Source organism: Spea bombifrons, chromosome 1 (assembly GCF_027358695.1).
Source record: "Spea bombifrons isolate aSpeBom1 chromosome 1, aSpeBom1.2.pri, whole genome shotgun sequence".
Taxonomy (NCBI): domain Eukaryota; kingdom Metazoa; phylum Chordata; class Amphibia; order Anura; family Pelobatidae; genus Spea; species Spea bombifrons.
This window is the reverse complement of record NC_071087.1, coordinates 109,040,142-109,057,401: the sequence shown is the minus strand read 5'-3', so window position 1 is coordinate 109,057,401 and position 17,260 is coordinate 109,040,142. Positions and strand designations below refer to the sequence as shown.

General features: G+C 40.7%; 1 protein-coding gene across 1 annotated transcript in view; it reads left to right on the top strand.

Moving 5' to 3' along the window:
• The first annotated feature begins 11,086 nt into the window (after window positions 1-11,086).
• The window catches only part of LOC128504467 (uncharacterized), a 145,850-nt gene continuing 139,676 nt past the window's right edge, over window positions 11,087-17,260 (top strand). Inside the window, exon 1 of the mRNA XM_053474558.1 lies at window positions 11,087-11,190. Within this exon, the coding sequence (XP_053330533.1) occupies window positions 11,145-11,190 (46 nt within the window). The 5' untranslated portion in view covers window positions 11,087-11,144. The remainder of the gene's footprint in view (window positions 11,191-17,260) is intronic.

The following is a 17,260-nucleotide window of genomic DNA, read 5'->3' as shown; positions in this document are numbered from 1 at the left end:
TCCTTACTGTAAGAATCTGACCTTTAGGAATGTTTTGATTCATGAAGGAAGGACGACATGACTCATAGTACAATAAGATAATTAACCACCATTGGTTTACAAAACATTTTTGTGGCTAGATGTTTCTTTTTAACATTAACCACCATTTCTAGAAAGTTAACCTCCAGTGGATGGGAAGTAAGAGTGAATTTTAAATCACCAAAATGGGTGTCAACATATTCATGAAAATGGAGAATTGGTCTGTGGGACCACTCCAAAAGAATATAACATCATCAATGAATCTATGCCACCCAGAAATCCACCAAGAAAATATATTAGATCACTGATTCCTCCAACATGTCTACATAGAACTTTGCCACATTTGGAGCCATTACTGAACTCATGGCAATACCCATAACTTGAACAAAAAATTGTTCGCCAAATTAGAACTAGTTATTTGTGAGGAAAAAGCGCAGTAACTTGTCCAGAAAACCAGAAAGGTGATAGCAGATTAGGGATTGAAGATTAAAGGTAGACTGGAGAAGAGAAGGGAGAAGATGAAGACGATTTGGAGGAAGATGTGGAAGCGGAAGTGGTTGATGTGACGATACGGATACCTGGAGCAGCCTCTCCCCCAGGATTTATCGTCCAGAAAGGAGCGTTGCTGAGACCGGGGTCAAGTCGGTGACTATATCTCCCCCAGGATGCTGGTCTCAGTAGGGGAAACTTCTGGAGTGAGGCTGAAGGGTCAGTAGACGGTAGCAGGTTTGACCTGAGCTGGGGTAGGCATTGAGTCCTTTAACCACTGGATAAGAAGGCATGTATTGATCCCTCTGCCTCCAAGTACAACCTTTACAGAGGCTGCCAAGTGTTAAGGTCAATGCTGACAGATCCGAAGACTCTGCCGCACCCCTCCCAAGAAAGGGACGCACACCAAACTCTTGGGGAAGACTTCTCTGTTTATTGCAAGGCATACAAGGTTATATAGGAAAACAAGGGGTGGGTAAAACACTACAAACAACCAAGTACTTTGTATACAAGGAAAGTTAACATAAGGAAATTAACCTAACTCATAACTTAATACAATACAATAGTTCACACCACAACAAAGGATCAATACCATCACCTCAAGATAATGGCAGTGCAGACAGGAAGCAGCACCAATAAACATAACGGGATTATACAAGAAAGGAACTTTTAAACACATGAATTACATCCTGGGATACAATAGCTCACACCACAGCACAACAAAGAGTTAATAACATCAGCTCAAGATAATGGCAGTACAGACAGGAAGCCGCACCAATAAACATAAAGGGATTATACAAAGAAGGAACATCAGTTTGAAAATACAAAATACACATTAGCCCTTGTATGCCCACAAGTCTCAGACGGCTACCATCACAGTTGGCTGAGAAGATAGGGAAACATTTAGAGAGCATGAGAGAGAGTGAACAACAGTAAGAGTGTGAGTGAGAATGTGAGTTAATGTAGACCCATGAATTTTGGACGTAAATTGGGAGCTTTTAATTGCTCATCATTAAAATGATGTAAATTTTTTAAGCCTCCACTCTGCCCTGCTCCACTCCATGCCAGATCACCATCTCTATACATCATACCTACCATTTATATCACCTCCTGCATCATATAAATGCCTGCATCTTCATATGGTTCTTCATCACATATGTCCACAATCATAAAGATTCCAATCCAGATCACTTACTAGATTCCCAACATGACATCAATTTCAAGAATGTTTAACCTATTTTTGATCCTTTCAAAATCTTGCTGTGATACCTTAAGAAACTATATATTATTTATTTCTAGGACCATTAAGGCTGAATGGAAATCCAGTCCAGGCAGTTGGTTGAACAGTAAAGAGTTGTTATATGTAAATATCTGGGCTACCCCTAGCTTGCATATACAGTATCTCACAAAAGTGAGCACACCCCTCACATTTTTGTAAATATTTTATTATTGTCATGGTCTGGGCCTGCATGAGTGCTGCCGGCACTGGGGAGCTACAGTTCATTTAGGGAACCATGAATGCCAACATGTGCTGTGACATACTGAAGCATACAGTACAGGCTGTACACTCACTACTTTATATTGTAGCAGAGAGTGATTTCGTCAGTGTTGTCACATGAAAAGATATAATAAAATATTTACAAAAATGCGAGGGGTGTACTCACTGTTGTGAGATACTGTATGTTTTGACTGAATACATTAATGAACTGTGTTTGCAGTCCGTATTAAATTTACTAGCATAGTAAAGCATGCAAAGCATCCCCAAGGCTCCATTGGTGGTGCTCAATACCAATTTCACAGAGATTGCTATTTACTGCTGGGAGATTTAAGAGCAAATTACAGATATTTTTTATTTCATATGCTCATAAAATTAAATTACGTAATACTCTATGAACAATAGCCTTCCGCTAAACAAGGCCTATTGAATGATTTCAACAACATTTAATAATGGTAATATGGACCAGAATGTATTATATGATATGCATTATAGTGAAAATGTGTTTTAGAATTTTTTACATTATTCTCCAACTCCTAATGCGTAAAATACAAGAGGAACTCATGGAAACCAATAGGCCCAGTAATATAATACCCCAAACAACTGAAAAAACAATATGTTCAGTGAGCACTATCCTGCCTGTCTCACATACTTTTATTCAATAGGGACTACAAAAAATAATCTTGGGTAAAAATAATCTCCCTTGCACCTGAAGCTCTTGGTATTGCAATTGGTGCACATGAAAAGATGCTAGGCTGAATTTAAAATCAGAGTAGCCCAGGAAACAATTGCTAACTTCCCACAGTTCCAGTCCCCTTGATCTAATTATACTGTTAATGTTGCAAATTAAATTACTTAATGCTTTTTAGGCAATAACATCAAACATGTAATGATTTAAATGAACATTTATTTATAAATGTCTGCAAAATTATGCAAATAAAGTAACCAAATTACCCCTGTATGTAACATATCTTCCACCTCCAGATAAAGCAGGGGAAGTAGTGTTTCCTGAGCTAGAACTATTCATTACTGAACTTTCAGACCTGATAGCAACTCAGCAGCTAATATGAGGGTATTTTTATGGCTGTTCATATCAATTACATGTCTATCAGGTAATATACTGTGATTTATTCTATTTGACTGTAATATGTAAGGAAAACATAACTGTTCCTGAAATACAAATCTCTGAAATATTTTAATGTATGTCTTTCAGGAATTCACGGTGATGTCCAGCTTGTCCAGTCAGACCCAGTGCTGGTAAAACCAGGAGCCTCTCACACTCTGTCCTGTACAGGCTCAGGATTCGCATTCAGTAGTTACTGGATGCACTGGGTTAGACAGGCACCTAGAGGGGGGTTACAGTGGGTCTCTGCTATTAGCACAGGCGGGGGCAGCAAATACTATGAAGATTCAGTTAAGGGACGATTCACAATATCAAGAGACGACAATAAGAACACAGTATATTTACAAATGACTGGTCTAAAAACTGAGGACACTGCTGTGTATTACTGTGCAAGAGACACAGTGACAAACATCTCATCAGAAGCATGACAAAAATGAGTCCTTTCTTTCTTCAGCCTGGCAGCAGGGGGCAGCATAAGCATATTATAGTACTGTATACCAGCCTCTCAAGAAGTCTTTCCTTTTTGTTTTATTACTTACATTTAAAAGATAAATATGGAAATATAAAATTAGCACACATATATCTACCTCTGAAAGTATATTCAGACAATCCTATGGCATATTTCTCCAAGTGGCCATCATAAGAACGTTGGCAGTCTCCAAGGAAATAAAATTAAATGAAAAATTGTTTATTGTGGTCCGTAGTCCATAGAAAAATCACAAGATTGGCAGAGAATATATATATATATACTGTATTTGCCCGAATATAGGCCGCACTTTTTCCCCCCATTTTAAGTTTTTTAAGTAGGGGTGCGGCCTATATTCGGGGTTTAGCGCAATTCGTATCACCCGACGCCCGGGACATGCAGTTACGGGCGCCGGGCAGGCAGCAGGGTTAGGATACAGATCCCCCTGTAGCGCTGCAGGGGACCTGCATCCTACTCTCCAATATGCTGAGACAGCCTCCCCTGCCAGCACTTTCCACGGGGGGGGGGGGTGTTTTGCCGGCAAGGGAGATTGTCTATGCGCATCGCGCAGACGTTCACCGATGTGCTTTAACAATTTCCCTTGCCGGACCATAACAGCTCTTTACCTGCATTATCCACCATAAGTAAGAAAAACCCTTGGGTCGTAAAGGATGGCCCTTTACAGCAATAAGGCTCAGGAACAACAATACAATGATTTTTATATCTCAAACATAATTATAAAAATAAAGCCTAGTTCCTGTTCCTAGCTGGAGCCTGCTATGGCTATACATTATTTTAAGACTCCCTGCCAGACCCACCTAAGTCACCCTCTGGAAAACCTCCCCTAGACAAAACACACCAATCAAGGCAAGTAATGTCACACTTGGCACAGGGATCAATGCAAGTGAAAAAAAAAGTCAATATAATTGTTACTTACCTGCCCCTGGCTCCCACGTTGCCGCCACGGAGGAGAGGGAGACCCCCCTCCAATGCACGGCCACCAGAGCCGCCACGGAGGAGAGGGAGTCCCCCCTCCAACGCACGGACACCGGAGCCGCCACGCAGGAGAGGGAGACCCCCCTCCAACGCACGGACACCGGAGCCGCCACGGAGGAGAGGGAGACCCCCCTCCAACGCACGACCACCGGAGCCGCCACGCAGGAGAGGGAGACCCCCCTCCAACGCACGGACACCGGAGCCACCACGCAGGAGAGGGAGACCCCCCTCCAACGCACGGACACCGGAGCCGCCACGGAGGAGAGGGAGGCCGCCCTCCAACGCGGTGCCACTTCCTTCAACGTCTGCTGGACTGCCGCGCAGGAGGGGCAGACCTCCTGGAACACGGCGTCCGGCTTCGGCGCTCGCGCGCCCTCTGGTGGCGAACTCCCAAACTGCAGGTATATATGAAGGGAGATTACGCAACAACCAGGATGGTGGTGATTCCCGGACATTGGAAGTGACGTCATAGGTTTGGCGGGAGATTTGAACTTCCTCTGCGGTTCCTATTTAAACCTGCTCAGTTCTGTCTGACTTTGCCTTCTGTTGGTTGTCTATGCCTAGTGCTAGTACCCAGATAGCGTTTGATCCTGTATTCTCGTGTATGACCCTGGCTTGTCTGACTTCGTTGTTTTCCTGAATCCTGACCTCGGCTACGTTATTTGACTATCCTGCTCTCCGGAATCCTGACCTCGGCTACGTTATTTGACTATCCTGCTCTCCGGAATCCTGACCTCGGCTTGTTTGACCTGTTCTGTCCTGGAGTCCTACCTGACCACGGTGTCTCCTAAACTACTTGTACGTGACAATAATATAGTATAATATAAATCTGTCCAGAAAAGCAAAGGAGATAATACTGGTACTGGCTAAACAAATGTGCTGGCCACCAGACACAAGTCTCCCCACTTGTCCATAAACACGCATACTGCAACCGGAGCAGGTGTTTTGAGTAATATTCAAGACCAAGGAAGGTGCTTTGGTTTATAAAATGTAACCTTTATTGTAACAAATAAAACAGCACCGTGAAGTCAGATCAGCAGCCTAATGTGTTTCGTCCTAAGAAGACTTAATCTTAAATATGTTTGTATTACAAATGCCCTCCCAGGTGTGCCTAATTGATGTTTAATACATTATCCCTAGAATGCATGAGACAAGCTAAATATTCAATGAATCCAGCCCAGTTTAGGAATAAAAAAAAAATACCATAGATGACATGAAATAATTCTGTAGAACATCTCTATTTACCTTCACCAGCATCTTTGTGCATTTGGTTTAGCAGGTTCTTGGGAAATTGTTGCAGTGGGTGGGGAAATTGACACCAGAAATGGAAAAACAAAGTATGCGAAAAAATTCCAAGTCATGTTCATTGTCACAATGAACATTGTAAACAATTCAGTTACAGCATAATATTTACAGATTAGCATTCTAAAATTGATTGGCTAAATCATAAATTATTGTGCAACAGACAAAAAATATTCAGAACAATTCCTTCAAGCAGTAACCAAACTCTTAAATACAACAGCATGCATAAGTTAATTAAATCACAGCATATTTGTATGTAAAAAAAATGTACCACATAACAGATACAGTAAATTCTCATTTAACTCTACTGACCAAACTCAACTAAGGTTCAGTAAAATGCAAGTTCTTAGCGTAAGCAACTAAATTGTGTGAGTTTCATGGTGAATTTTCATATTTTAGGGGATTATGCCTTACATTCCGGGGTAGTGTATGTTAAAACCTAAAACAATGTACATAATAGAACAAGCTGAAAACTAAAACATGTCTTAGAATTTATATAAATATTCCCAAATATTAACAACTATATTTTTAGTCCTCCACTCTGCCCTGCTCCACTCCACGCCGATCTCTATAGATCGTGCCTGCCATTCAAATAACCTCCTGCATCATATAAATGCCCGCATCTTCATTCTCGTTTTTCACCACATATGTCCACAATCATAAAGGGTTAAAGATCACTTACAAAATTAGCACTCTATAAACCACCTACCCCTCTACATTGTCTTCTGTCTGACATAATCAGTTTCAAGAATGTTTAACCTATTTTATTATTATTCCTCCCAATATCTTGCTGTGGCACCTTTCCATATATTCTTTCTTTCTTAAGGGTGATTGTAAATCCAGTCCAGACAGCAGTTAAGAGCCTGTTATTTGTAAATATCTGCACCTGCACCGTTCCTGATTCCCTGCTTTGTGTCCTTCCAAGTGGACTCCCTGCTTTGTGTCCTTCCAAGTGGACTCCCGGCTTTGTGGACTCCCTGCTTTGTGTCCTTCCAAGCGGCCTGTGTGCCTTTCGTACCCTTCCAAGCGGCCTTTGTGCCTTTCGTGCCCTTCCAAGCGGGCTCCCTGCCAAAAGACTTATTACTGCTATTTTATTTTGCCATACATCCGGTTTCTTGCTTAGACTGTATTACCCTTATTTGTTGGTCCTGTTATATACATTGCATTACCTGGATTTCTGCTTGTGGTGTCTTTGTCTGCATAATCATGCACCGTGGGTTACAGACTGAACCCCAAGTATCCCCTGCGCATGGGCTTCTACCCGACCTGATCACCCGAGTCCTGACAAAGACATACTTGTCTTTGTACTCCTCACCTGGTTGCGGCCACACATGCTTGACACCATCTGAACCAAATACGATTATCTTGGTCTCATCGGACCACAGGACATGTTTCCAGTAATCCATGTCCTTAGTCTGCTTGTCTTCAGCAAACTGTTCGCAGGCTTTCTTGTGCATCATCTTTAGAAGAGGCTTTCTTCTGGGACGACCAACTTGATGCGGTGTGCTGACAGGCTGACCCCTTCAACCTCTGCGGCAATGCTAACAGCACTCATATGTCTATTTCCCAAATACAACCTCTAGATATGATGCTTAGCACGTGCACTCAACTTCCTTGGTCGACTATGGCGAGGCCTGTTCTGAGTGGAACCTGTCCTCTGAAACCCCTGTATGGTCTTGCCCACCGTGCTGCAGCTCAGTTTCAGGTTCTTGGCAATCTTCTTATAGTCTAGGCCATCTTTAAGTAGAGCAACAATTTTTTTTTTTTAGAGTTCTTTGCCATGAGGTGTCATGATGTTGAACTTCCAGTGACCAGTATGAGAGAGTGTGAGAGCGATAACATCAAATTTAACACCCATTCATACCTGAGACCTTGTAACACTAATGAGTCACATGGCACTGGGGAGAGGAAATTGGTAATTTGGACATTTGCACTTAGGAGTGTATTAAATTTACTAGCATAGTAAAGCATGGAAAGCATCCCCAAGGCTCCATTGGTGGTGCTCAATACCAATTTCACAGAGATTGCTATTTACTGCTGAAGTCAAAGGGAGATTTAAGAGCAAATTACAGATATTTTTTATTTCATATGCTCATAAAATTAAATTACGTAATACTGTATGAACAATAGCCTTCCACTAAACAAGCCCTATTAAATGATTTCAACAACATTTAATAATGGTAATATGGACCAGAATGTATTATATGATATGTATTTTAGTGACAATGTGTTTTAGAATTTTTTATAGTATTCTCCTACTCCTAATGGGTAAAATACAAGAGGAACTCATGGAAACCAATAGGCCCAGTAATAACTGAACCCCAAACAACTGAAAAAACAATATGTTCAGTGAGCACTATCCTGCCTGTCTCACATACTTTTATTCAAAATAGACTACAAAAAATACTCTTGGGTAAAAATAATCTCCCTTGCACCTGAAGCTCTACACCTCCTGTTGGAGTTATATGGTGCACCAATTGGTGCGCATGAAAAGATATTTTAATTTAAAATTAGAGTAGCCCAGGAAACAATTGCTAACTTTTCCAGTCCCCTTGACCTAATTATACTGTTAATGTTGCAATTTAAATTACTTAATGCTTTTAAGGCAATAACATCAAACATGTAATGATTTAAATGAACATTTATTTATAAATATGTCTGCAAAATTATGCAAATGAAGTAACCAAATCACCCCTGTATGTAACATATCTTCCACCTCCAGATAAAGCAGGGGAAGTAGTGTTTCCTGAGCTAGAACTATTCATTACTGAACTTTCTGACTTGATAGCAACTCGGCAGCTAATATGAGGGTATTTTTATGGCTGTTCATATCAATTACATGTCTATCAGGTAAGATAACGCAAATATACTGTGATTTATTCCATATGACTGTAATATGTAAGGAAAATACAACTGTTCCTGAAATACAAATCTCTAAAATATTTTAATGTATATCTTTCAGGAATTCACGGTGATGTCCAGCTTGTCCAGTCAGACCCAGTGCTGGTAAAACCTGGAGCCTCTCACACTCTGTCCTGTACAGCCTCAGGATTCACATTCAGTGATTACTGGATGAACTGGGTTAGACAGGCACCTAGAGGGGGGTTACAGTGGGTCTCTGCTATTAACAAAGACGGGAGCAGCAAATACTATGAGGAGTCAGTTAAAGGACGATTCACAATCTCCAGAGACAACAATAAGAACACAGTACATTTACAAATCACTGGTCTAAAAACTGAAGACACTGCTGTGTATTACTGTGCAAGATACACAGTGACAAACATCCCATCAGAAGCAGAACATAAATTAGTCCTTTCTCTCTTCAGCCTGGCAACAGGGGGCAGCATGAGCATATTATAGTACTGCATACCTGCAATTTCACCTCTCAAGAAGTCTTTCCTCTTTGTTCTATTATTTACATTAAAAGATAAGTATAAAAATATAAAATTAGCATACATGTATCTGCCTCCGAAAATATATTCAGACAGTCCTATGACATATTTCTTCAAGTAATAACAATGAAACAATTCACCGGAACACATCAAATAGAAGGTAAATGGAAATAATGAGGGTGCTCTACTCCACTGGGTAAGCAACAAAATAGCGCTCACCAATATAGAGGAGCTTCACGTGTCTGCTGAATACTATGTATCTCAATTCAACAGTGTATTGACCGAATAAACAATTCATCTGAATAAACAATTTACTGGAAAGTGCTCGCCAAAGAATGCGCCATAAACACAGAACTTGTAGATAAACCAGGGTGTTAATTTAAATGGCAATCATAACACCAAATGGTTTCAACTTCCGCCGTGGGAAGTACTGGCAAGGAAGATTGTTCGCGCAGACGTTCACGGCAGCGGCGATGCGAGCATAAATAACCTCCCCTGTCGGCACGTCTGCAAGATGTGCTTTAAAATCTCCCTTCCCGGGACTCCCCAGCTGGTGAACGTCTGCGTGATGCTCTTAGACAATCTCCCGTGCCGGCACTCCCCCCGTGAGAAGTGCTGGCAGGGGAGGCTGTCTGGGGATCTCTATCCTAACCCCGCTGCCTGTCCAGCGCCCGGGACTGCTTGTCCTGGGCGTTGGGCGCTAGACCCCGAATATAGGCCGCACCCCCACTTTAAAGACTTAAAGTAGGGGGGGAAAGTGTGGCCTATATTCGGGCCAATACGGTATATATATATATATATATATATATATATATATATATATATATATATATATATATACATATATCTAGAGAGAGAGAGTATATGTAGCATTTTATAATTGCCCCACCCCACTTTGGTCCCTGTCCCCCCATGTGCCCCCCCCCTAAGTATGAAAGCTTGAGACTCCACTGTATTAACAGCAAAACAATGTACAGCATTGTTTTTAAATTAAAACATTTTTTTACATGTATCGGAAATATTAACAACTATGCTCTTCATTAAAATGATCTACACTTCTTAAGCCTCCACTTTGCTCTGCTCCACACCAGATCACCATCTCTATAGATCATGTCTGCCATTTATGTAACAGCCTGCATGAAATAAATGCCTGCATCTCATCTTTGTTTTCGTTCTTCATTACATATGTTCACAATCATAAGGGATCCAATCCAGATTATTTACTATATTTCCACTCCATACTTACTCCTCTGCATTGTCTTCTCAATTACACCACCTAATCTAGCTCGGTTGGCATCCTGACATAATTACTTTCAAGAATGTTCAACCTATTTTTTAGTGTCTTATTTCCAATATATTACAGTTTACTATTGAAGTCAATATCAGATACAAGAGCAAATTACAGATATTTTTTATTTAATATAATTCATATAATTAAATTACATAATACTCTATGAAGAATGCCCTTCCATTAAACAATTTCTATTGCGTGATTTCAACAATATTTAATAATGGTATAAGGTGTTAGGCTAAACTTCAAATCAGAGTAGCCCAGTGGACAATTGCTAACTGCCCACAAGTCCAGTCCCCGTGGTCTCATTACACTGTTAATGTTGCAAGAAATGTAATTACTTAATGATTTTAAGATAATAACGTTAAAATGTAATGAACGATTTTAATACAGTAAACTAAATGAACATTTATTTATAAATAGGTCTCCCAAATGTATGCAAATAAAGTAACCAAATTACCTCTGTGTGTAGCATATTATTCACCTCCAGATAAAGCAGGGGAAGTAGTGTTTCCTGAGCTCGAATTGTTTCTTGTTGAATTTTCCGACCTGATAGTAACTCGGCAGCTAATATGAGGGTATTTCTATGGCTGTTAATATCAATTACATGTCTATCAGGTAAGATAGCACAACTATACTGTGATTTATGCCATGTGACTGTAATAAGTAAGGAAAATATAACTGTTCCTGAAATACAAATCTCTCAAATATTTTAATCAGAGAGTAAAATAATTAAAAATAATAAAACTGTCATTTAATGTATATCTTTCAGGAATTCATGGTGATGTCCAGCTTGTCCAGTCAGATGCAGTGCTGATAAAACCTGGAGCCTCTCACACTCTGTCCTGTACAGGCTCAGGATTCACATTCAGTAGTTACTGGATGAGCTGGGTTAGACAGGCACCCAAAGGAGGGTTACAGTGGGTGTCTAATATAAAGTATGATGGGAGCAGCAAAAACTATGAAGATTCAATTAAAGGACGATTCACAATATCCAGAGACAACAATAAGAACACAGTATATTTACAAATGACTGGTCTAACAACTGAAGACACTGCTGTGTATTACTGTGCAAGATACACAGTGACAAACATCTCATCAGAAGCAGAACAAAAATGAGTCCTTTCTTTCTTCAGCCTGGCAACAGGGGGCAGCATGAGCATATTATAGTACTGCATACCTGCAATTTCACCTCTCAAGAAGTCTTTCCTCTTTGTTCTATTATTTACATTAAAAGATAAGTATAAAAAAATAAAATTAGCATACATGTATCTGCCTCCGAAAATATATTCAGACATGGCATATTTCTTCAAGTAATAACAATGAAACAATTCACCGGAACACATCAAATAGAAGGTAAATGGAAATAATGAGGGCGCTCTACTCCACTGGGTAAGCAACAAAATAGCGCTCACCAATATAGAGGAGCTTCACGTGTCTGCTGAATACTATGTATCTCAATTCAACAGTGTATTGACCGAATAAACAATTCATCTGAATAAACAATTAACTGGAAAGTGCTCGCCAAAGAATGTGCCATAAACACAGAACTTGTAGATAAACCAGGGTGTTAATTTAAATGGCAATCATAACACCAAATGGTTTCAATGTTCATACGCCATCTTCAAGGTGATACATAAACATACATGACTGAATAAGGCAAGTTAGTACAAAAATACAACAATACTACATTCTACAAAACCACAGGCCAAGTTATTCCTCTGTTTAAACCTGCAGAGTTATTTTCATTATGTAGCGCTATTAATTCGCAAATCCAAAAAGGTTTGCACCTTAAGAGGGCTTTAACCCTATCTCTCCCTTGCTTTTGTATGGGTATAGATTCTAACCCAAAAAAAATTTAAATAAGCAAGACAGCAGTGGCCAGCCATATGATAATGTACGGCTATGGCATAAGTCTGGGGGGGGGTGGCATATCTATAAGTAAGGTGCATTAGGAATTAAGGAGGGGGACCTTAAAATGGCTATTGGTTTTCCAAATTTCTGTTTGTATATTACATATGCTGACCAACTGCATAATAGATCCCAAAAATGTTAAAATACATGTATTTTTGTGTATTAGGTAAAATTCTGTTTTACCATTCCACTAATGTGTTTTTTTCTTTAAAAATAAATTAAAATAGCACCAAACCTTAGGGTGTGGCCTATAATTGGGTGCGGCATATATTCAAGCCAATACGGTATATTGGCAACAGGGCCTAATATATAAATATATATGTATAAAGCAAATTTTTATTTTATTTAAAATAATGTAATGAACAAACTGGTTGTTAAAAATTTACACTTTCATCTCTTTATCACAATGGCATTTCTCTATTTACCTTCTTATTTTACTGACATAATAATAAAGGTACAAGTTATTAGTAATTATTAATTCATTCATTTTTTCATATGTAATAAAAACTATGAGAAAAAACCCTTGTTTATATTTTCTTTTATTTACCAAACTGCCCCCCCAGTTATGCACATCTGACGCCCAGCTTGCCACTCTACCCCCAGATATGCCTTATACTTCCTATATGCCAGGGATTCCACTGTGCCCCCGATATGCCTTATACCCCCGATATGCCTTATACCCCTTTTATGCCAGTGATATGCAACTGAGCCCCCTGATATGCCTAATATCGATATGCCTTATGCCCCCTATATGCCACTGTGCCCCCTGATATGCCTTATAACTTCCAATATGCCACTCTGCTCCTCAGATATGCCTTATACCTCCCAATATGCCACTCACCCCCCATTTATGCCTTATACCTCCCTATATGCCACCGTGCACCCTGATATGCCACTCCACCCCCATATATGCCCTACACCACCCTGAAATTCATTATACTCCCTGATTCACCACTCTGCCTCCCCCAGATATGCCACTCTGAAATTCATCATACCCCCATACACCACTGTGGCACCCTGAAATTCATTATACCCCCACACACCACTCTGCCACCCTGAAATTCATTATAACCCCCATACACTACTCTGCCTACTCACCCCTCCCATACATTACTCTGCCTCCTCCCCCCTCCCATACACCACTCTGCCTCTCTCCTCAACTCCCTGGTGTCTTGTGGGGGGTGAACCTCTGTTGCTGGCTGGCACTTTCACTGGAGCTTCATAGAAGCCCCAGCGGAAGTGAAGGGGAGTAGCAGAGATTGTCTGTGCCATCGCACAGACACCAACCAGCTGACAGAGAGGATGATCCTCTGCAGGAGACCTGGATTCTCCTCTCAGTTGGTGGGGGTCTGCACGACGCGTACAGACAGCCTCCGTTACTCCCCTTCACTTACACTGGGGCTTCTATGGTGAAGGTCATGTGATGCTGGCGCTGCATCGTAGAAGCCCCAGTGGAAGTGGAGGGGAGAGGCTGAGGTTGTCTGTGCGCATTCGGTGGAATTCAGGTCTCCTGCATCACTGCGGGGGATCTGGATTCTAGTGTTATAATCCGATCTCTGTTTGCTCTGAAAAACACCTCTTTTTATAATCGATAAAAATTGATTCGACTAATCGATAATGAAAATCGCTGACAACGATTTTCATTATCGATTATTATCGATTTTATCGATTAGTTGTTGCAGCCCTACTAATATTAATATATATTGGCAGGAGGGGCTAATATTAAATAATGAAAACTAACCCCCAATTCAGCTATTATTTTGAAATCATTATTCAGTCATGGTCCTTACTTCAAAGAGATAAGTACATAGTCTGTAGTTAAAAATGCATGTCCAACGTGTATATATATATATATATATATATATAGTGTGTATGTAGCATTTTATAATTGCCCCACCCCCATGTGTCCCTGTCCCCCCCATGTGCCCCCCATAAGTATGAAAGCTGGAGACTCCACTGTATTAACACCAAAACAATGTAAAGCACAGAACAAGTTTCAAATTAAAAAAAATTTTAGAACTCATGTACATATTCCCAAAAATTATGTATCGGAAATATTAACAACTATGCTCTTCGTTAAAATGATCTACACTTCTTAAGCCTCCGCTCTGCTCAAGATCACCATCTCTACAGATCAGGGGCATCCAACATGCGGCCCACGGGCCAAATGCGGCCCGCGAGACCTCGAGATGCGGTCTGCTTGAGATCGGCAGCCAGAGAAACCGGGATCACAAGAGCCCTGCTGCTTACCTGTGGGAGGGTCTTTTGTACCCAGAACCTAACAGAGTCACGTGAATGTACGTGATATCACATGACTCTGCTCCAGTCCTGCTTCCTCTGTGCAGTACAAGATAACGCAGAGTGAGGCCCCGCCCCCTGCTGAAGTCTGTGAGCGGCATCGAGAGAGCTGCAGTGCAGGTAAGTGGGTGGGGGAGGTTGTTTGAATGAGTATGCGTGATTGAGGTGATTATTCTGTGAATGAATGACTATATGAATGAATGAGTGTGTGTGTGATAGCATGGATGTGTAAGTGCTGGAACCTAGGCATGATGGGACTGTGATTGCTGTTAGCAATCACACTCCTATCATGCCAAGTCAGCCAGTACATGCTGAAACAAGGCTAGCTGCCCCCCTTGTGTATTGATGCTGCCAGCAGTATGGGGTCTGCACATTACTTACAGCCACCCTGTACCAGCATGTACTGGCTGACTTGGCATGATAGGAGTGTGATTGCTAACAGCAATCACAGTCCCATCATGCCTAGGTTCCAGCATTTACTGGTTGCCTGGGTATGATAGGAGTGTGATTGCTGTTAGCAATCACACTCCTATCATGCCAAGTCATATTGTTGATTTTTTTTGTCCAATTGTGGTGTGTTACTTACTTTTATTAAAAGTGTGGGTTTTTTTAAAATTATTTTCACTTTTGGTGCATCCCTAGAATAAATAGAACTATTTCATTTTTAATTATCCTGAATTTGTAGTTACAAAACTTTCTAGGCCAGAAATCAGTGAGAGGAAAATTTTTGTGTAATTTACTTTATTTTAATCTGCATATTTTATTAAAGGCCATATTTTCTCACAGTGAAAAATGTGTGCGGCCCTCGCATGTATACAATTCTGATCAGTGGCGACTCTAGAAACAATATATAGGGGAGGCACACAAGATACCACAGTCAAACTGGGGGGGGGCATTCATAATTTACACCATTAAATCATACCACTGAAAAAACATATATATAATGTGCTATGGAATTATACTTTTGTTATACTTTTGGACTAAAATAATACTTGATCATTCAACATGAATTTCACAAGCTGTCACCATCTGAATTTGCTACGGAACATCCCAAAAGGGCAAATTGCCCGCATCCGTAGAAATTGTACAGAAGAAAAAGAATTTATAGCTCAGAGTCAGAAATTAATAACAAAATTTGAAGATAAGATTTATCCACAGGATCTATTACAGAAAAGTTTTATGTCAATTAAACAGAAAAAGAGGGATGAATTTTTTAAAAAGAGTCAACAACAATCCAATAAGAATTTTGATTTTTCCTTTCTCACCAGATACAACGATAAGGCATTTGAAATTAAAAAAGACATTAAAAAATGCTGGTCGATTTTAAAACAAGATAACATCTTGAGGGAAATTTTACCTGAAAATCCTAATGTCATATATAAAAAAACAGATAACCTTAAGTCATTGTTAGCGCCCAGCGCATTACCTGAGATAGAAAAGAAAAATAACTTAAATTTCCTTTCTATAAAAACACCTGGGTACCATAAATGTGGAAGATGCAAATTACCGTATTTGCTCGATTATAAGACGACCCTGATTATAAGACGACCCCCCAAATCTTAATATTAATTTAGGAAAAAAAGAAAAAGCCTGAATATAAGACAACCCTATAGGAAAAAAGTTTTACCAGTAAATGTTAATTCATTTAAACACTTTTTTTAATAAAAGCTATGCTTGAGAAAAATATTTTGGTTTTATTTCCTTCTATTTTCCAACCTGCCCCCCAGTTATGCACATCTGCCCCAGAAGTGCCTTATACCCCCTATATGCCACTGTGCCCCATGATATGCCTTTTAACCCTCTAAATGTCACATTGCCCCATGATATGCCTTTTAACCCTATATGCCACTGTGCCCCATGATATGCCTTTTAACCCTATATGCCACTCTGGCACTTAGAGGGTTAAAAGGCATATTATGGGGAAGAGTGGCATATAGGGAGGTTTAAGGCATTTCAGGAGGCAGAGTGGCATTAAAGGGGTTAAAAGGCATTTCACAGAGCACTCTGCCTCCAGAAATGCCTTACACCCCCCATTTAACACTCCCCCTCCCTCCTCCAAACTTACCGGTGCTTCTGAGTTGGGGGGGGCGCATAACACAGGAGGGTCCAGGTCCCCTGCATCTGAGCCCCAGGTGCTTAGTCCGGGCAGCATGTAGAGCTCCACGCGAATCGCGTAGAGCTCTACACGCTGCCCGGACTAAGCACCGGGGACTCAGAAGCACCGGTAAGTTGGAGGGGGCATAACACAGGAGGATGCAGGTCCCCTGCATCCTCCTGTGTTATGCCCCCCCCCCAAATTACCGGTGCTTCTGAGTCCCCAGTGCTTAGTCCCGGCAGCGTGTAGAGCTCTACGCGATTGTATCGTGTAGAGCTCTACGCGATTGTATCGTGTAGAGCTCTAAACGATTGTATCGTGTAGAGCTCTACGCGATTATATCGCGTAGAGCTCTACACGCAGCCCGGACTAAGCACCGGG